A 21,812-nucleotide genomic window follows, 5' to 3' on the forward strand; every position below is an offset into this window, starting at 1 on the left:
AATTTGGCATCATTTCAACTGATATTTTCTCAATGATCGACACTGAACTAGCTCTTGTACAAAACATGAAAGTTGTATCCCTTTGAGTTAGCTTGCCAATGATATAAGAATCATCCAATTTGGAGCTATGTGGATCGAGATATCACCAAAATACCATCAATTAGTCAGAGATCTGTTTCAGCTTTCGACCATGCACATGCACTTCTGTATTTCAACTTTTTGACAAGGAAAACGACTGAACTGGATTTTGATATTCTCATACCAAATTTAGATCTATCTCTTAGTTTCAAAATGGTATAAGAATCACCTCAATTTAATGGTGTAACTCAAGTTATGGTCGAAATATCTCAAGGTGTCAAAACTGTCTTTACTTGCATTTCTTCCTTTGAATGTTTTAGACTCCTAAAACATTAAATAAATAGCAAGTATTTGACAAAAAGTTAGACTCCTAAACTGCTCAGATTTTGGAACTGCTAAAATGCAGTGCATGAGAAGAGAAGGCTAGATTCACAGTGGTGATAACCATTTCAAGCATTTTATGCTCTCATGTTGGAAACAAGTATACAAGAGTTAAGGCATTTTATAAGCATGATTCTTATTCTTTTGCAGTCTCTGCCTGAAAGTATTAAGTTCAAGTTAAGGCAACTTTGGCACATTTAGTTTAAGCTTGTCCATATTGGAATTCTACAAGATCAAGATATTGAGATCAACATGTAATCATTTGCCAATATTAACGCTGAAAAGCTAGGACTAAAAATCAGAATCTTATGACAATGAGGTAGCATATGTTTATAGATGCCCAAATTAAACCTACATAATATAATAAGCTACAGTTCCAGAGGAACATAAAAAGGTTAAACAATTCTCAAAATTGGCATTTCTCATACTTAAAGCCAATCCCCCTAAGTCTGCAACACAAATCGCCAGTAGCAGAGACAGAAAGTAATGAGCTTAAAAATTAACAATAAACTTCAAATTCACTTAAGAGAGTTCAGAATATGAACAAGTATCCCCCAAACCGTTTTTATTTTTGAAAGAAAAACCTCAAATATCCTATTATCATAGCCCATGTTAACATTCATGAAAATCAACACATAATCAAAAATAAATAACATCCTAAAATATGCTTTGGCTCAATAGACGTATACACTGCAAAATGCAGAACTCACAGCTTCATTTGCTGAAGAAGCACCAGGCTTCCCCCTCCCTTTGCCATTGATTTTTTAGGAAGCACTAGGTTTTCCCCCTTCGCCGCTTCTTTTGTTTCCTTTATTTCCATCCCCATCTTTGTCTTCTTCCTTACCTTTGGAAAGGCCTACTTGGTAGGATTTTACTCCCCTATCACACCAAAATATATCCACAGGGAACATTATCTTGGAGACGAGCTGTCTCCTAATTTTTCCGATCCCATTGTGTCTAAAACCAGTACCCCATGAATTCTTGAATTGAAATATCTCAACCCCATCTTCGACCCAAAACCCCGTCAACAAAATTGCATGAAGTCCCACATAATTTTCCTCCTCTATTGGTCCATGATAAATGTCCTATGATGCAATAACATTCAATTTTACATCAAAACACATGATTGTGCTTGTACTTAATTTTAGTTGATTCTTTTCCTAACCTCTCCCTTGAGACGGATGAGGCTTGGATAGACATGCACTACACCAGTAAGAGGAAATTGTGAGAGTGTCGAATTGACTTCTTCCTTTGTGTTTGGCTCTATAAAACTTCTTGCAAAGAATCGCTTTGTCTGTAAAGACAAAAATTCAAACATTTTTATTCAGAATTAGCTATTTTTAAAAAAATTACACAAAACATTAACTAGAACAAACTTACATTTTGAGGTGGATTACACCTCCTGTTGGCACGATCCCATGGATAATCCTCATTCAAACAATGGATTTGTTTGAATAGGAGTTTATTTGGATGATTTATTTGAGATAATTACTGTAGCATTTTTTGTAATGTGATGTATGTGAGATAAAAAGGTGATTGAGAAAATAAAAAGGTGGTTAAAATTTGTGAAACAAATTATTTTACTTGAAATCATCTCAATACAAACAAACCTAATATCCCTGAGCACCGGCTTATTCAAATACCCATTGATAAGAGCATGCGTCTTCCTTCACATCGTCGGGTACTTGCATGCTATAGTAGTAGTCTCTAATGCAGTTGACAGCATCCTGTATAGACAATGACTGGTGCTCCTCTTCAAGGTGGAGAGCTTTATACTATGAAGAAATTGCTTCCAATCCAACAATAGCCCAACATATATCTTAAAAATAAATTAACAAATACATTAATATCCAAATATCTTTTTTTTTAAATATCCAAATATCTTAAAAATGCATTAACATCCAAATATCCAAAAACATTAATATGCAAAACTAGTGCTCACTCCTCATTACTACTAAACTAAAATATTATATTATATTATAGGACACATATCTTAAAAAAAATAGATTAATAAACACATTAACATCAAAAACTAGTGCTCATTGCTAGTAAAATATTATACTAAATATTACTCACTAATACTAAACTAAAATATTAAATATTATATTATAGGACACATATGTAATGATCTGGTTTAAAAAAGAGAGTTTAGGGAGAAAGTAGAAGAAGTGAGAACTAAGAAAGAGGTAAGTATCAGAGAAGAGGTTGAGGGAGAATGGGAAGATTTTATTATTTCAGAGAAGAGAAGTTATTACAACTCAAATCATCGCTGCCTAAGATACAATCAATCCTCTATTTATATACAAAAAGTGGGCTAAAGATGTAGCAGTAAGCACAGCTCAATTCCCTCTATTAACTAACACTAGTTTGGATCTAGGAGTTTTTCAAATACTAGTTTTTCAACTACTATAAAAAATTTTAAAATGTACTCTAAAAGGTATCCTAAAAAATAGTCTAAATTTTTTTTAATGTTTAAAAATAGTCTAAATTATTTCAAGGGAATAAAATGCAATCAACCTTAAGTTTTCCAAACTAATATACGACTTTGACAACAAAATCTATTTCATTGTTTCTGTTGGAACCCATGGTTGGACTGGAAATGCTGCATCTGCGCCTTGTGATTTATGAAAATGAAAAATCATACAGAAATTTAAAGTTTATAGTGTACAAAAGTGAAGAAAAAAATTAATCTTAAGCATATTTGTTTCATTTGAAATATAACTTGAATTTTGTTGTATATTTTAACCAATTGCTAATTCCTTCAGTGCGTACTCGAAACTCAAACTTGAAGCTGATTCATTGCCATTTTTCTAGATGTCCATGTTGCAATTAATGCAACAACATTACATTAAATTAGTATGTGCAGTAAGATTCATTGTAACTTTCCACAAGTTAGTATCTTTTTTATTTTCCACTAGTATATGAACTTGTAGGACGTACCTTTAAATCAGATTGCCTCTTTGTTTTTTAAAAAAAAATGGAGAGAGAGAGAGAGAGAGAGAGAGAGAGAGAGAAGAGATTGCCTCTGTCTCTGTGAAGTTGAAGACAAGACAACCCATAAAGCCACAATCAGGGGCTGTAAAAAATTTAATAACATGGCATATTCACATTGAAGATTTGCAGCTGAGGTGCCAAATTAAGTGTAGCATTTCGCAAGGATTATTGCCAGTTGAAATCATGACGTTACTTCAAATCTTGACCTGTCAACGTTTTTACGTGTCTTCCTTTAGTAACAGAAAATACTTAACAAGACGTAGCTAAATTGAAATGAATTCTATGATAGAGATGGTTTCCAAGAAGACAAGTAATTGATCATTGAAGCAATTACTATTCAGGTTCTTTGTGTAACAACCCCACTTTCCCCTAAGGCGAACCAAAGGGGTTAGCGGGCTGCCTGCCCAACTCTCGCCAGGACTAACGATGCAGACTAGAACTATCTATTGCGATCCGGAACTTACAAACGAGCGTAAACAAGTCAAAATGGAAAAATAACCCAAAATAAGAAAAATGAAATCCGGAGTCGGTCATGATAGTAACCGACCCGTCAGAACCCAACCGAAAGAGCACGCAAACATTCACATCTGAACTTTTTTCTTCCTTCTTGGCAAGAGAGAGGGCCGGCCACAAGGTGAAAGAAAATGGTGATTTTTTGTGAAATTTTTAGATATTTAACCAATTTTGGTCAAAAGTCAAAAAAAGTGAATAGTGTTCTTAAGTCAAAACCAATCACCAAGTGACACGTGGCACTCCATTAATGCATTCATATCCTTTCTTTTCTCTCTCACATCAATCATTTCACACACTCTACTTATCTCTTAACACCCGATAAATTTTACACAGTATCCGGAATTTAACCTAATTGGCCGAATTTTTCCGAACTTTTCGCACTAGTGGGTCCCACGTCCATAATATATTCTTAATTTTCTCAAAAACTAACCGATACTAGAAAAATCATTTAAAAGCTATATTTACTCATAAAATTTATTTGCACAATTTTTCGAATAAAGAAAAGGTGGAAAAACGTATAATTAAAAGATATTAAAACCTAGAAATTAAGAAAATTACGGGTCCTCACACTTTGCATTATTCCACTCCCATTAATTGTCAAGATTCCACTCAGTCAATTTGACAGCCAAGCAGGCACATACTCGCACATTATTGTAATCATATTGATTAGGAGTATACATTATGTCCTGTTATTAATTGTGTCAAATTCGAGATGAGAAATTAATAGATATTGTATCTAAGACAAAAAAAAAGAAAAAAAGAAAGTGATGCTTTATGAAACTTTCTAATTGCATTGTTCTTGTTATTCCAAGGCATGCAACTCCAACCATAGAGCTAGGTAATTCAAAAAAAAACTTCTATTGCATCAAATAATTGTTAGTTTCAATACATACACATGAAAAACTTCTATTGCATCACTAGGTACTTAATTATTATTAGTAACTAGTAAGTATAAAAGCAACAGGACAAATTAAAAGCATGATAACAGCTAACAGGCTTGGATTAACAAGCTTGGTTTGCACCGACATGGTGAAAAACTACTCATAACCATAGAAAGTAGAAATGAATTTTGCCAAATTCTAGTTATATGTCTAACATTTCATATGCAATCTTGCATGTTGATTTATGTGCATGCTGTACATGCATGTACAATCAATCACTTTGGTTCCATATCTTGCAGGTTAATAACTTGGGTAGTGTGTAGTATATTAGAATGAAGAGATAGAATTCAACCATGCATTTTATTGTAAGGACTTCAAAATGAATGAATATCGAAACTAGGATATTGGCCTTTTCAATAATAGTATATGTTACCAGTCGTGTGAAAAAATCCAAACTGATCTGGCCATTGGCAGTGCAAGCTGTGCAGAGCCAATGACCAGCGACAACAATCTGAAGAAAATTCTCTAAGTCCTTTAATCTGCATTGAAACACGCAAAATGGTTATGAAGTTAGAGAAAGAACATTTTGGAGCTTGGTGATAGTATGGTTACCTAATCTAAGTATAATACTGTTTTAAAGTTTATACACAAATCGACAATATAAAAGTATAAAATACCTCTCCCCGCTGGAAAAAAAAATCCACAATACAAAATATACAAGAATATTAGGTTGGTACATTTTCACACCAAAACCTAAATCAAATGCACCAACCAAATGTAACCGTTTCACTGAAAATTATATAGACCTTCCAAATCTCTAATTTAACATCCAAATGGAATAGTCCATAGTCTTTATTTCACTGATTGATCTTGTTTAACCTTCTTTTTTTTTTCTATTGTTGGTCCTTCTTCCGCAGAACAGGACAATTGGTGAAGTGTAGATACTCAGATCCTCTGTCAACTCGTGCGAGCTCGGGCAGGGTATGCATAAAATCAATACTGATGAATCTAGTAATCCTGTGATATCTGTATGCTGGATCAGATACAAGAGGAACTTGTAGGAAGCACCCTTTCATTAGATTATTCTGTCTCTGAGCTTATTGATTGAAGATGACCCATATAGCACCAAGCAGAGGCTGTCAAAAATTTAATAATAGGAACGACCAAAGTTAATTTGGTAGCTTCAAGGTGTGATTATGAAAAAGTGAAACATGGCACATTTGCACTCAAGATTTGCAGTTTAGGTGCTAAACTACGTAAGATTTTATAAAAATTGTTACCAGTAGAAATCGTGATGTTACTTCGTGGTCTGTGTACTTTTTACATATCTGTCTTCATTATGTCCTGTTGGTGTTTTCTTCAATTTCATGATGAGCAATTAACAGATATTGTAGCTAAGAAAACGAAAAAAAAAAAGAAAAATTGACGCTTTATGGAACGTTCTAATTGCAATGTTCTTCTTAATCCAAGGCATGCAACTCCAAATACAGATGTAGTTTAAAACGAATAGGACTAATATAGACCAAAATGAAAAATGATAAGCAGTAAAGGAGGGAAGAAGGGTGATTGAATTATTTTGAGTATCAAAGCCATTTCAGCCAATCTTTTCCTTTTAGGCCACAGAGGAAACATTTTTTGCAACTCATCCCTGGTAATGAAGAGCCTCATTGATGAACTTGTCAAAGTTAATGTAAGATAATCCCCCTACTTCAGTTGCTTCCTCAGCTTTCTTCTTCCATTCTTTAGCGTTGAACCTCATTTTTTCCCCTTCCTCTCCCACAATCATTTTGCGTACAAGTTCTGTAACTTCATCGCGCTTCACATCATGATTTATTTCCATTCCAATTCCCCACTTCTCACAAGAGTAATGACAATTAGTTTGCTGATCAGCAAAGAAAGGCCAGCAGATGACAGGCACACCAGCACAAATAGTTTCCATAATAGAATTCCATCCACAGTGTGTCAAAAATACGCCAACAGCTGAATGCTCCAACACTTTCTCCTGTGCACACCAGCTTGTTAAGAACCCTCTATCCTGAATCTCTTCCAGGAAATCTTCAGGTAGCATTGCTGATTCTCCTCCCTGCACTACATCAGGCCGCACAATCCACAAGAACTGTTGCCTGCTGTTAGCAAGTCCCCAAGCAAATTCTTTGAAATGATGGTCAGTCATGGTTGTTACACTTCCATAATTAACATAAACAACTGAGTTTGGTGCTCTTTGATCCAGCCACTCGAAAACTTTCGAGTTAGGCTTCCATAAACTTGAATTCAAGGAATTGACTTGGCTTTCGGGAACAATGTGCCTGGTTAATAACTTTAGAGGGCCTATTGTATAAATATTTGGGAAATTGAACTTCGAAATGACTGCCTCCAATGCTTCTTTTTCAAATTCATCGAAGGCATTGAAGATTATTGTTGGAGCTTTCAGACAACTCTGTGCTTCCTCTCCCATGAAATCAAACATAATGTCATTGGGATCTGTTGTTCTTAAAAAGCTTGGAAGGTCCCTGAATTTTACATTGCTCATGCCACAAATCCAATCAACAGGCTTATCAAGAGTACCATCTGTAAGGTAATTGTCATCTAGATAGAAAAACGAAAAACCATTTTTTAAGATTGAGGAACAATTATGAAGGCTGTCAAGCAATCAAAATCAAAATTCAAACATTTGAACAACGATCCTTATCAAGTTTTATTCCTTTTAGTATCTGTGTTTCAGAAAATTCATATAGGATTATCTACCAAGGTTGTTGACGAGTTAATGAAAATGGTAAAAGAAAGAAGAAAAATTAGAAAGACTGCTTCTGTTGTTTACGACAGCTACTATGTATCATTAGTTTTAGTATCAACAACTTATCACTGCTCATATTTACTTGCTCATGTGGAAGCCCATCTCAGTAGATCTAATTGAAGGAGTTACTTGACATATTGCAATCCTATCTCTCTTTCTGTGATAATTTCAGAAATCTTCTTTAAGGTTTTTTTGTAATATCACTTAGCATTAATGGTAGAGTCAGGACCGTACTGCATTCCTAAATTGATATTATTGTTATGTAAAAAAAAGTAGCTTACATTAAGATTGTATTTTATTTTCAATTTTCAAGTTTTAACTTTCTAACGTTATTTATTTTCCATATCCTATTCAATTTTGTATGTTAATAGCTTCAAAACAATTTCACCGACGGAGAGATGTCTAGAAGAAAATACTAATATTTTTTGGGGGGGTTATGTTTGGGGAGATTGGGATTTTTCAACATATAAGGGGCAATGTAAAGCAAAAATTGTATTTTCCAAAATTTAGGGGTTACAATTATAAGAAAAAAACTTTCAAACCTTTCAAGCCTACTATTTAATTTTTACAAAATTGAGGGACGACAATTGCCCATCCTTCATTACAGGGTGGCTCTGTCATTGCTTATCATCCATGAAATTTTCAAAATATTCCTTACCTCATTAGTTTGAAATGTCTAGATATTTCATGAAATGTCATCAACTAACGACATTATCCTTGCACTATCAATAACTATTGTTTTACCAAAAAAAAATCCAAAAGGAAGAAAAAACTTTTAAACAAAAAAAATTATGGACAAAAAATAACCAAATTGACATTCCATATTGGTTTGTATTTCTCTGTGTCTCCAACTGTTGCCCGAGTTTAGTCTATAGTTGGTCACTTGAAGAATTTTAGTAAATAATTAACACCCTGGAGAATTTTATCAGTCGAATTTGTAGAAGGCAGGCAAATATTTTTAGAAAGTGCATTCTAATAAATGATGTTATGTAAGTTGCAATTAAAAGTAAATTAATATTTTCATTATAAAAAAAATTATTGAAAATATTAGTTTAAGAATTACTTTGTAACCAAATATTTAGAAACATTCTATGCTGTTTCTTGTCTTCTCTTTTTTTGGGAAGGGGGCGAGAGGGGTCAAAACCTACTACTTATTTTGTTTTTACATTTACCTTTTAGCCTTATTTTAATTTTTATTTCTATCGTAAGCTTCATAATTAATAGGATAAATAAAGGTAATAGTGAAGCTAAAATATCATCTCTCGTGCGATATGCAGTTTTTTAATGTTGATTTCTCGCAAGAAGGCTAATACGTTACAAAAATTTTTAATTAAAAAAAAGTAGGTGAGATACCTCTATCGTTTGAGAAAAAAAAAAAAAGAAAGGTAGGTGAGATATTGAAATCTCAAGAATACCAAGTACTACATGAGAAATCTTTAGGGAAGTTTATGATATTATACCTACTTTTTTTCCCATTTTTTCTTTGTTTAAAAAAGGTTTTTCCTAATTAGTCCACAGTTTTCCTACCTGCAACTCTTTCTTCACTTGGTATGACATTCGTCAAGTAACCATGAAAATCCTGGTTGTGACTCGGTAGCCTCATCATCTCCTTTTCTATTGCAAGATTTAGTGTCTTAATAAAATAAAATTAAAGAGAACCCCTCATCCTGCAAAAGCATCGCCCTGTCACACGTCTAAACAAAATTTTCTCCTCGAAACTCGAAAATCTGCTCCATTCGCATCAATCCCCAGTGCATGGTCCAACCCAAACTTCTATCATGTTTTTTTATATTTCCAAGCAACAGCATATATATATTAGAGAGAGCGAACTCTTTGGACAGCCCCTAAACTATCGCCTCTCTACGATTTTGACCTCTCAGCTATAAATTGTTACAAACAAGCCTTTAAATAAAAAAAAAGTTTATTTTAAGGATTTCTGTCAATTTTGGTCATTAGATATGACAGAATTAGGGGTAAAGCCAACCAAACAAAAATCAATCCATGAAAACAGCCTAATTAGGGGTAAAAAAGATGGAAGATGAAAAAAGACGAGGAAACATTAAATTTCATGTTGTTAGTTGACTTAATATGGCTGGTTTTTAATCAAATCATGGGTTAATTTTTTTGTTTGGTAGGTTTTGTCCCTAATTCCGTTACATTTAACACCCACAATTGACGGAAGTCCTTAAACTAAACTTTTTTTTGTTCAAGGATTCATTTGCGACAACCTATAGTTGAAGGACTAAAACCATGCAAAGTGAATAGTTTAGTGGCCTGCACGTTAATTGTCATCCCTAGGGGTGTGAATTAGAATCAAAATCGATAATTCGGAATTTTGAAATCAAAATTTTTCAAAATTTTGGTATCAGAATTTCCGACCGAATTCGATTTCAAATTCATCAACTCCGAATTCGAATTCGTTCCAAATTTAATTCAGAATTCAATAAATTCCGATTTCACCAAATTCAGGACTATAAAAATTATTATTATTATATAAATGTTATATTACATATATATATAAAAATATTATATATTTAAATAAAAATGAATTTGAAATCGATATGAAAATAAAAATTATTATTATAATATAAATGTTATATTACATATATATATAATATTATATATATATGAAAAATGAATTTGAAATCAAAATAGTAATTCTGAATTCCAATTTTAATTTCAATTTCGAATTGTGAATTCAAAATCGAAATTTCGAATTTGAAAAATCCTATTACCGAATTCGAACCAAATTCGCATAATTCGAAATCAAAATACCCTATTTCAATTCCGAATTTCAAATTACCGATTTGAAAAATTTCGAATTCAATTCGAATTCGATCGATAAATCGAAATTTTTTGATTTTACACACTCCTAGTCATCCCCTTTACAAATCAAAACACTTTAAACATAAAAGAATAATAGACCATAAAGAAAGAAGCACTTGTCAATTTGGCATTGGACCTCTGGTTGAAGGTTCTGTGCTCTATTTGTTTTCTCATGCATGGCATGAGGTCAATCGGCCTCGGTTTAGTACACTAATCATTGCAGAAAAGCAATAAACATTTTGGCCACAAATCTGGACCTAGTTTCAATGGGCGAATTTTCTATGATTACTAAAAAACAAAAAAAGTAGGCCAACTCCAGAATCTTTCATGAGTCCCCCTCATCCCCCTCTTCCATTTTTCGTTTGTTTGTTTTTTTCAATCAATAAAATCTCTCCTATGATCCGTGCCGTACTTGGCCAAGTAAGTATTACGTATGTTAGTTTTGTACGTATCTTAAAAATGTAGCTGTTACTTAATGAAACGGTAAAATAAAATTTTATAACATAACTAATGCATATTTGGACAAAAAAAAAACTAATGCATATAAAATTAACAGAATTTTTCTAACAGATGCTACCGGTCAGTGCACCTAGAATTTATTTAAATTATACCTAATGTGTTAGGTGAATGCACATATTTATATCTATTGTACCCCTATAGTTAAATATTATTTTCAAATTAAATTGCAAGAAATAAACACCACCCCTTTTATGGACCACTCGCTCATTGACCAAACACGTGTTAACAAGTTTAGTCGGATTTGAGCCCTAATATGATAAAAATAACAATATTCATACTCGATCAACAATTTTTTTTTTTAAAGTATATTCGATCAATTTTATTAGAATGGTTGAGCGGATAATTCAGGGCTGAATTTGGGTAATCAAAATTAAACATCTTCAAACCCAACTCAAAACGGATCACATCCGGGTCAAGACTTGAGCCATGGTCACCTTACTTTTCAACACTGTCATAATTAAGACAGTGCAAAAATAGAAGTAAGACGATAAAAGGAAGAGATCCTAAAATTGCTTAGCCATACCAATTAAGCTGGGATGTCGAAGACGGTGACACTACAGGTCTCATAAACAAGAGAAAAAGACATGGAGAAGAAAGAAGTTTATAGAACTTACTTTTGAATGGAAAAATCCCTCTCCTGATGAGCTCTCTGTAGTGCAAATATCCAATGAAAGAGCAAGCAGAAGCCGTCCAGAATTGAACTTCAGGGATGCCCAAATCTTCGGCAGCTTTGATACTGAAGCTCATGACACCATCAGAAATGACGCAGCTAACAGGAGGCACTCCGGAAGACGAGTTCAGCTTAATCAACAGCTCCTTAAAAGGAACCAAACAATTTTTTCTGACAGAATCACAGAGCCGAGGCACGTCTTGAGTTGCATCTTTATCTGACGGTGGCATCCCATCAGGGATAGTCTCAAACCTGAAATCATCGAACCCTTTAACTGACTCCGGCCCTTTCGATCGGATCAAACGTTTGTGGTTAAATTCAGTGTTGACAAAGGTTATATGGAACCCTTTTGCGTGCAAAAGCTTGGCAAGTCTCATTAATGGGGTAACATGGCCTTGAGATGGATATGGAACCAAAACTGCATGAGGTTTTTTCGTGGTTTCTACAGAGCCCATTTCCTGCATGGATGAAAGTTAATAGACGGGAGCAGAAAGTAATAGCTAGTCCCAAATTGATGGTGCCATTTATAGCAGATGGGGCAGAAATTGATTTTTCTTTTCTTTTCTTTTTTGGGACAAAGGTATACAAAATCATATGTTGTATGCCATATGTACCATTTCTTTACCACTATGAACCAGATGCACAAAGCGACAAAATATAAATGTAAAACATCCTTTCATAGGTCCCAAGCATATATCCCATTGAATCAAGTAATTATACATTTTAAAAAGGGTTAATTACCCTTGAATGTAGGAATTATTTGCATGTTTTCCTTGACTAAAAAGCGATAGGCACCACTTGTGATCTTTGGAAAAGGATTCCTTCAAATAATTCTTTCCAGTGGAATAGCCTAAAAAGGACAAAATACCCCTTCATAATTTCATTTTGCACCCTTTAATTATACTTTATTTTTTACTTTGATCCATGAACTTTAGTTTGAAACACGTTGCTCCTTAAATTCTTAATCTCATCTCATTTTAATCCAATAAACAATGGAACAGACAAAAACTAATGGATCAGTTACTACTCTCAATTACCTTATGAATAAAATTAGAATATTTTGTTAATGAAGGGTGGCAACTATTTTGGCAGTTCTGTATATTTTGTTAACGATTGGACTAAAGTAGGACAAGTTTAAAACTTTAGGGAGCAAAATATCCTAAAGTTTAGTTCATGGATCAAGGTGAGAATTTGTGTATATTTCAAGGGAGTAAAATGCAATTAGCTTTAAGTTTTCCTAACTAATATACCACTTTCACAACAAAATCTATTTCATTTTTTCTGTTGGAACCCATGGTTGGACTCGAAATGCTGCATCTGCGCCTTGTGATTTTTGAAAAATAAAAATCATACAGAAATATAAAGGTTATTGTGTGCAAAAGTGAAAAAAAATTAATCCTAAGCATAATTGTTTCATTTGAAATAGAACTTGAATTTGCTTGTATATTTTAACTTATTACTAATTCCTTCAGTCCGTACTCGAAACTCAAACTTGAAGCTGATTCATTGCCATTTTTCTAGATGTCCATGTTGCAATTTTTCTAGATGACATTGTTGCATATACCATGCAGTAAGATTCATTGCAGCTTTCAACAAGTTAGTATCTTTTTTATTTTCCGCTAGTATACGAACTTGTAGGACTTACCTTTAAATCAGATTGCCTCTTTGTTTCAAATAAAAAAAAAGGGAGAGAGAGAGAGATAAAAGATTGCCTCTGTCTCTGAGCTAATGAAGTTGAAGACAACCCATAAAGCCACAATCAGCGGCTGTCAAAAATTTAATAACATGGCATATTCACATTGAAGATTTGCAGCTGAGGTGCCAAACTAAGCGTAGCATTTCGCAAGGATTGTTGCCAGTTGAAATCTTGACCTGTCAACTTTTCTTCCTTTAGTAATGGAGAAAACTTAACAAGACGCAGCCAAATTGAAATGAATTCTATGATAGGGATGGTTCCCAAGCAGACAAGTAATTGATAATTGAAGCAATTAATAGATATCCAGGTTCTTTTCATTATTCCTCTCCCATTAATTGTCAAGATTCCACTCAGTCAATTTGACAGCCAAATAGGCACATACTCGCAGGTTATTGTAATCATATTGATTAGGAGTATACATCATGTCCTGTTATTAATTGTATCAAATTCGAGATGAGAAATTAATAGATATTGTATCTAGGGCAAATTTCACTTTACCCCCTTGTGGTTTAGCATTTTTTACATAATCCTCTAGGGTTTCAAAAGTTATACATAACCCTCTCATGATTTGGATTAAAACGTCAAAGTGATGGGAATGCTCATTCGTAATGGAGTCACCTAAAATATAAAAAATACTCTCATATAAAGTTGAAAATTATTTATTAACCAAGGAGATTTATGTGTATTTTTTGAAAACCATAAGGGGGTTATATGGTAAAATATAAAAATCATATGGGGTTAGTGTGTCATATATTTATAAGGGTAATTTCGACATTTTTAGAAGTTCCGTTCCGAATGACTATTTCCGTTACTTTAACACTTTAATCCAAACTATGAGGGGGTTATGTGTAGCTTTTGAAATCATAGGGGGATTATGTAAAAAATGCTAAATCACAGGGGGTAAAATATAATTTGCCCTTGTATCTAAGACAAAAAAAGAAAAGAAAAGAAAAGAAAGTGATGCTTTATGAAACTTTCTAATTGCATTGTTCTTGTTATTCCAAGGCATGCAACTCCAACCATAGAGCTTAGGTAATTCAAAACAAAAATGACTAATATAATCCTTTTTTCTTTTTAGCCACAGGAGAAACATTTTTTGCAACTCATCCCTTGTAATGAAGAGCCTCATTGATGAACTTGTCAAAATTAATGTAAGATGATCCCCCTACTTCAGTTGCTTCCTCAGCTTTCTTCTTCCATTCTTTAGCGTTGAACCTCATTTTTACCCCTTCCTCTCCCACAATCATTTTGCGTACAAGTTCTGCAACTTCGTTACGCTTCACATCATGATTTATTTCCATCCCAATTCCCCATTTCTCGCAAGAGTAATGACAGTTAGTCTGCTGATCGCCGAAGAAAGGCCAGCAGATGACAGGCACACCGGCAGAAATACTTTCTAATGTAGAATTCCATCCACAGTGAGTCAAAAATGCACCAACAGCTGGATGCTCTAACACTTTGTCTTGTGCACACCAACTCGTTAACAACCCTCTGTCCTGAATCTCTTCCAGGAAATCTTCAGGCAACGTTGCTGATTCTCCTCCCTGAACGACATCAGGCCGAACAATCCACAAAAACTGTTGCTTGCTATATGCAAGTCCCCAAGCAAATTCTTTGAAGTGATGGTCAGTCATGGTTGTTACACTTCCATAATTAACATAAACAACTGAGTTTGATGCTCTTTGATCTAGCCATTGGAAAACTTTCGAGTCAGGCTTCCATAAACTTGAATTCAGGGAATTGACTTGGCTTTCAGGAACAATGTGCCTGGCTAATAAATGTAGAGGGCCTATTGTATAAATATTTGGGAAATCGAACTTCGAAATGACTGCTTCTAATGCTTCCTTTTCAAGTTCATCGAAGGTATTGAAGATTATGGCTGGAGCTTTTAAACAACTCTGTGCCTCCTCTCCAAGGAAATCAAACAAGATATCGTTAGGATCAGTTGTTCTGAAAAAGCTTGGGAGGTCCCTGAATTTTATGTTGCTCATGCCACAAATCCAATCAACTGGCTTATCAAGAGTACCATCTGTGAGGTAATCGTCATCTGTACTAGAGGTGGCAAAATGGGCGGGATGTGCGGGATTTGCTTGGGTTTGAGATGGAACCGAGTCATATGGGTTTGGGCCCAACCTTACCCATATGTGTTTTGGGACTAACTTGGGCGGGATCATTTTGGGATGGGTTTAGATTGATCCCGCCCAATACCCAAATCCATTTTCTACATATTTTTTTTCCTTTAATTCATTTTTTATTTTTATATAATTTTTATATTTTTGATTTATTAAATTTCTTTTAGTTTTATTAAATAAACATGCAAGTGCTTTATACTGAAGATTCCCACCAAAAATTGGATTAACAAATAAAGGAAAGATAGATATACAGCCATATTCCAACATATATCAAGATGGCCAAGGTCCTTAGGATGTTGAATATTTATCCTTATCATTGTCCAAGGATGACAGGTCTAAACTAACTGAAATGCTGGAAATTCTTGTGGATAATGACTAGGAAGACTACTAGATTATATTCGCTGGTATGACTATAAAAATTGTTAAAGATAATTTTTGAATCTAAGATTCCGTTTGGATTGACTTTTTTTTCAAAAAATAAGTTTTTCAAATACAATGTTACAGTAATATACAATAACTCAAGAAACATCCCATCCATATTAATATATCAAATATTTCAAAAAAATTTTATAGTAAAAATTTTTCATATACACTGCTACAATAAAATATTTCAAAAACATATACCAAAAACAGCTAATCCAAACGGAGCCCTTGCCATTTGAGCCCAATGGGTACCCAAGTATTTCCCATCCTTTCCCATTCATTAATGGGTATAGTTGGGATGTGTCCCAACTTAAACCCAATACCATATTATAATACCCATCTCGCCCAAAGTTCCTTTGGGCATGGGTAGCCCATTGGGACTTGGGACAAATTGCCAGCTCTAATCTGTACAAAGAGAAAAAATATTGGTTTTTCAAGTTTGACGAATAATTATATCAAGACTAACAAGGAAGGAACTTCATAATTTGGACATGTGAATCCAATTTTTAATTTTTTTTAAGTTTCAATAACTACTAATAGTGTAATAACAGAAATAACAATTATAGCAGAAAAAAGATTGTAATCGTTTCTTACATATATACATACATACATATATACATATACTACTCCATTCGTAGCCATTGGAACTGAAGAAAAAAATAAAGTGTTATATAACTCTATAAAGGACACAAAGCTAGGAAGCCATTTTGAAGGTAAGACAGGAAGTGGAATAGAATATTCTCATTACATATTTGGGGCCAATAAATGGGTATAAAACCGATCGCTTCCGGGTGAACACTCGGCCTGGAAGGCCATAACGTGGGAAGTGGTCCAGCCATAACATGGGAAGTGGTCCAGATACATGTCGATTTCATATTTTAAGGAGGTATGCATGTTTCATCATTCTCATGATCAAGAAATTACAAGCTATAAACGAGATGATTAAAAAACAGGTTTAATCATACCAATTAAGTTGAGATGGAACGTTAAAGACAATAACAATACAGTCCGGAGACAACAGAACAAATAAAGAAGTTTGTAGTATGTACTTTTGAATGGAAAAATTCCTCTCCTGAATAGCTCTCTATAGTGCAAGAATCCAATGAAAGAACAAGCAGAAGCCGTCCAAAATTGAACTTCAGGGATGCCCAAATCTTCAGCAGCTTTGATGCCAAAGCTCATGACTCCATCAGAAATCACACAACTAACAGGGGGCACTTCAGAAGACGAGTTCAGCTTAATCAAAAGCTCCTTAAAAGGAACCAAAAAATTGTTTCTGACCGAATCACAGAGCTGACACACATCTTGAGTGGCATCTTTATCTGATGGTGGCATCCCATCAGGGATAGTCTCAAACCTGAAATCATGGAACCCTTTAACTGATTCTGGCCCCTTTGATCGGATCAAACGTTTGTGATTAAATTCAGTGTTGACAAAGGTTATATGGAACCCTTTTGCATGCAAAAGCTTAGCTAGTCCCATCATTGGGTTAACATGGCCTTGAGCTGGAATTGGAACCAAGACTGCATGAGGTTTTTCTGTGGATTTTGTGGTTTCCAGAGAACCCATTTTCTGTGTAAACGAAAGCCGAAGACGAAGTATTATGCACAAGTCCCTAATTGGTGGTGCCATTTATGGGATTTGGGGCAGAAATTGGTTCGGACCATACACAAAGGTCTACACAAAAGTCATACACTATACTACAAAATATGGTACAAAGCATATGTTTCATGGGTCACACACGTCCAATGAAAATCAAAGTGGACCTTTTAATTTTTGCTGTGCATATTTAAATGGGTTAATTACACTTTGCCCCTTGAATATGGTGTTCATTTGCACTTACCCCTTGAATAAACAAAAGGCACTCTGCACCTGTAGAATTTAGGTAAAAAAAAAAAAACCTTCTAATAAATCTGCTTAACGGATTAGCCAGAAGGACAAATGAGCCCTTTAATTAAGTATTAACTGAAGTAACGAAAGTTAATTATGAGCATATATATTTTTCAAAAAAATAAACTTGAAATGAGGATATATATATATATATATATATATATATATTAACTATTACTGATTCATTTACTGCATATTTATTTACCGTTAACAAACTTGAAGATGGTTCATCAACAATCCAAAATGACCATGTTGTAATGCAATAAGATCCCATTAAATATGTTTGCAATAACATATAGTCCACTTTCGCTAGTAAAATATTTTTATTAAATAATAGCAAACTTTTTTTTATTGTTTTCATAAGCTGAGCTTAAGAAAAATATTATAATTCAATTTTCAAACTTTAAGTATGTACAAATGAACAAATAATCATATAAATTGGATGAGGAAACACATTTTTGAGTTATTTTATGAAGGGTATAATTGTACAATATCCTTAACCGTCAAAGTTGTAAACAATTTACTGGTTAAAATTGCAAACATCATATTTTTCTCGACGCAAAGAGAATATTCGTTGCACTTAGAGGGAAAAGTGCTAATTATTCCCACATGCAGGGGGCAAACTATAATCAACCTTTTTGAGAATTTGAAACTTCAATAATTCATGACTGGGTTACCTTTTCCCCATGGGGATGTTATACCACAAGAATTTGAAAAGCAACCTCTTCCAACAAATAATTGTACAACGTAACTTAAGAATTTTACGGCTAAAAAAATTCAATTTTAAATGTACGCAACAAAGACACATAGTGACCCAAAGACGTCAACCTACTGATATTAAAATCAACCTCTTCCCATTTATATTGCTAATTTTTTGAATGAAATCCTTAAAAATCTTTAGTTACTGTCGGAAATTTCATAAAACGACATAATATTTGACAAAACTTAATATTCAAGCAAGATTGATATTACTGGACAATTTGTCATTTGAGTCATGTGTATATATTATGTTGATTTTTTAATCTAGAGGAAACTTAAATGTTGAAAAAACAAAGACTCATCGTGTAAGAAAACTTCTTTTGTTATTATTTTTTGAAATTGTATGACAATGACATATATAATAAACTCAAAATTCGTTATTCTCAACCATGGAAGTTAAAGACAAGGATGGCATGATAGAATCATAAATTACTAAATATTGGGACATTTACCAACGTCACAATAAGAGGGGAAAAATGGCTCTTAACTGGAGATTGTTCTTCACCAAGATGAAAGTAGTCAATTGCGACAAATTCAATTAACCTAGATTTTCTTTTTTCAAAAAAAAAAAAAAAATCACTTATAGTTGAACATCCTCACTTTTTTCTTCTTGCTCAATTAAGCTGAGACAAATCAGTATTATGTTGTTATTGCTGCAAAAATCAATTTTAGATTCAACCAAAATACAGTAACAAGTAAATTGTATTGTATTACAATTTATTTTCCCAATAAATACATGAAACCATGCTAACACTTAATCATGACATTATGAAATTATAATGACCCCCTGACTAGATACGGAAAGGCAAAAAATTAACCAAAAGATGTAGTATTTGGGGATTGAAGCACATTTTCAATCATTTTATCCAAATTCAAGTATGAAGATCCAATAGATGGCCTTATTGCCTCTTCAGCTTTGTTCTTCCATTCCCAAACTTTTTGCTGCTGTTCCTTGCCCTTCTTTCCCTCCATTAAGTCTCTTACCACCTTCTCTACCTCCAATCTATCCACATTACTGTCTATCTCCACAGCAACACCCCAGTGAGTGCAACAACACAGGCGATTAGTGAGTTGATCTGCGAAAAATGGCCAGCAAATCATTGGCACTCCAGCACACAAGCTCTCAAGCACAGAATTCCACCCACAATGTGTTAAAAATACACCTATAGAGGGATGATTTAGAACAAGCTCTTGATTGCACCATGTTGCTAACATCCCTCTATCCTTCGTTGCAACCGCAAATTCGGGTGGGAGAACAATTTGACCTCCTGTCACGAGATCAGGCCTGATAATCCACAAAAAGTTTTGCATGCTATTAGCAAGTCCCCATGCAAACTCACCCAATTGATCTTCAGTCATCACTGTTATGCTACCAAAGTTTATGTAGGCAACTGATCCTTGCTTCTTGGAATTGAGCCATTCAATGCAATTTTCATCTTCTTTCCATAGATTGGATTGAATGGATTCAGCGGAATGATCACTTTTTTGTATATCTTTGAGAAGCAAGTGAATTGGTCCAAGGGAGTATACATGATCAATCATGTTCGAAAGTTGCTTCAGTACATCATATTCTAGAGTGTCAAAAGTGTTCAGAATGATACCAGAACTCTTGTAAGTTCTTGGCATTATTTTCACTACCCATTCCAAAAATTCGTCCTTGGGATCAGTCGCCCAAATTATGGTTGGGATATCTCTTAAACGGATGATATCGATTCCAGGAATCCAATCAATAGTGTTTTCCATGTATCCATTAGTAAAATAGCTCTCATCTGTGAGTTGAACCCAAAAAGAGATGTATATGACATATAGCAGGAAGAATAAAATTTTCAGAAGTTCATATCATCGAAATTAAGATACACATTTGGCAAATTCGACTAAATCATATATAAGATCTATTTGATTTTCCTTTTGAAATTTAGTCATGATTCCCGAGTTTTGCTGCTTCAAAGAAAAAAAACATTACATCCAAAGTGTCACATATATATGGGAAAAAATATATGGTACGTAGTGGGATGTCTCTATTAGAGGATCTAACCATAGTCAATTTCATGCGTGTTCTCATATCTTCAATGCTTCTTTCATACTCTATAATTATTTTTCTTGCAAAGCATTTTTCAGGTTCAATACGTAAACTTTGAAGGTTACAGTCATATTTAAAACTTTTCGTACTTAACTAAGATTTAACGGATTTCCGTGAGTTTCTAAAATTTAGGGAGTGAAAATATCTAAAAGTTAGGTTGTAAGGGGATATAAACTAGATAAAATGGCAATAAGTTGAGAAATTTATTGGTTTTTAGGAACCTGTCGCTTTGGAAATTACATGTTTATAATCTTTCTATCTACCTTTTCACACGGTGTATGTGTGATTTATACTAGGTGGTGCAATATTCACATTTGACACCTCACCATCTAGACTGACCACAGAATTACGATTCATGAGTTTGATAACTCCATATAAAGTGGGATAAATTATTCGGTTTCTGAATCATGTGTTCCTTTTGGAATTCAAAAGTAAAAATCTGCTTTCTACTCAAAATCTTAAATGAAACAAAAAAAAAAAAACTATTTAGGTCAATCTAATTCATGGATGACCCTATTTTTAGGGCAACAAAAAAAGATGTGGTAGAACCTTTAATTCAAGCTTGTATTATCAATTTTTAGTTTGAATCTTCTTTTTTTAATGTCGTTACTAAAATCTATGTATCATTAAGACTGTATTATGCACAATTAGCAAGTACTAATTTGTACCTTTAAGTGGTGTATAACCTCGTTCACGAAGATGAGGAAAGTGTAGGAGGCACATCACAGTTAATGCACTGAAGGGCCAAAACAACAAATTTGGAATCCCCAATTCTTCAGCTGCCTCGAGCGTGAACGACATGAAACCATCAGAGATTACACAACTTACAGGAGGAAACTGATCATCCATTGAAGCCCTATTGTTGAGTTTTTTGAGTAGATTGCAGAATGGAACATAACAGGTTTTGGAAGTTGAAAGACAAAGCTGGAAAACATCTTGGGTAACATCATCATTTTCAGCTGGTGGAAGGCCATCTGGGATGGTCTCAAAATTGAAATCGGCTGCACCAATCAAAGATTTGGGACCTCGTGCTTTGAGTATACGATTATAGTTGTATTCTGTGTGAACAAAGGTTATATGGAAGCCTTTCTGGTGTAGAAGTTTGGCCAACTTTAGCGTTGCGCTAATATGGCTTTGAACTGGATATGGGATGCAAATTGCGTGAGGCTTTTTCAT

The 21,812-nt window shown here is 33.9% G+C and overlaps 3 protein-coding genes across 3 annotated transcripts; all 3 read right to left on the reverse strand.

Moving 5' to 3' along the window:
* Positions 1–6,255: 6,255 nt before the first annotated feature.
* On the reverse strand, positions 6,256–12,221 carry LOC113777714 (linamarin synthase 2-like). Its single transcript, XM_027322896.1, has 2 exons — positions 11,601–12,221; positions 6,256–7,433 (listed from the first exon to the last, which is right to left on the reverse strand). Exons 1-2 carry the CDS (start codon positions 12,118–12,120, stop codon positions 6,490–6,492), a joined length of 1,464 nt encoding a protein of 487 aa, XP_027178697.1. The 5' UTR covers positions 12,121–12,221; the 3' UTR covers positions 6,256–6,489.
* A 2,095-nt stretch (positions 12,222–14,316) lies between these two features.
* On the reverse strand, positions 14,317–17,506 carry LOC113776703 (linamarin synthase 2-like). Its single transcript, XM_027321765.1, has 2 exons — positions 16,957–17,506; positions 14,317–15,399 (listed from the first exon to the last, which is right to left on the reverse strand). Exons 1-2 carry the CDS (start codon positions 17,474–17,476, stop codon positions 14,456–14,458), a joined length of 1,464 nt encoding a protein of 487 aa, XP_027177566.1. The 5' UTR covers positions 17,477–17,506; the 3' UTR covers positions 14,317–14,455.
* A 1,779-nt stretch (positions 17,507–19,285) lies between these two features.
* LOC113778765 (7-deoxyloganetin glucosyltransferase-like) lies at positions 19,286–21,812 on the reverse strand. Its single transcript, XM_027324255.1, has 2 exons — positions 21,305–21,812; positions 19,286–20,325 (listed from the first exon to the last, which is right to left on the reverse strand). The coding sequence occupies exons 1-2, from the start codon at positions 21,810–21,812 to the stop codon at positions 19,370–19,372; spliced, it is 1,464 nt and encodes a 487-aa protein (XP_027180056.1). The 3' UTR covers positions 19,286–19,369.

Source organism: Coffea eugenioides, chromosome 7, assembly GCF_003713205.1.
Source record: "Coffea eugenioides isolate CCC68of chromosome 7, Ceug_1.0, whole genome shotgun sequence".
In the NCBI taxonomy this organism is placed as follows: domain Eukaryota; kingdom Viridiplantae; phylum Streptophyta; class Magnoliopsida; order Gentianales; family Rubiaceae; genus Coffea; species Coffea eugenioides.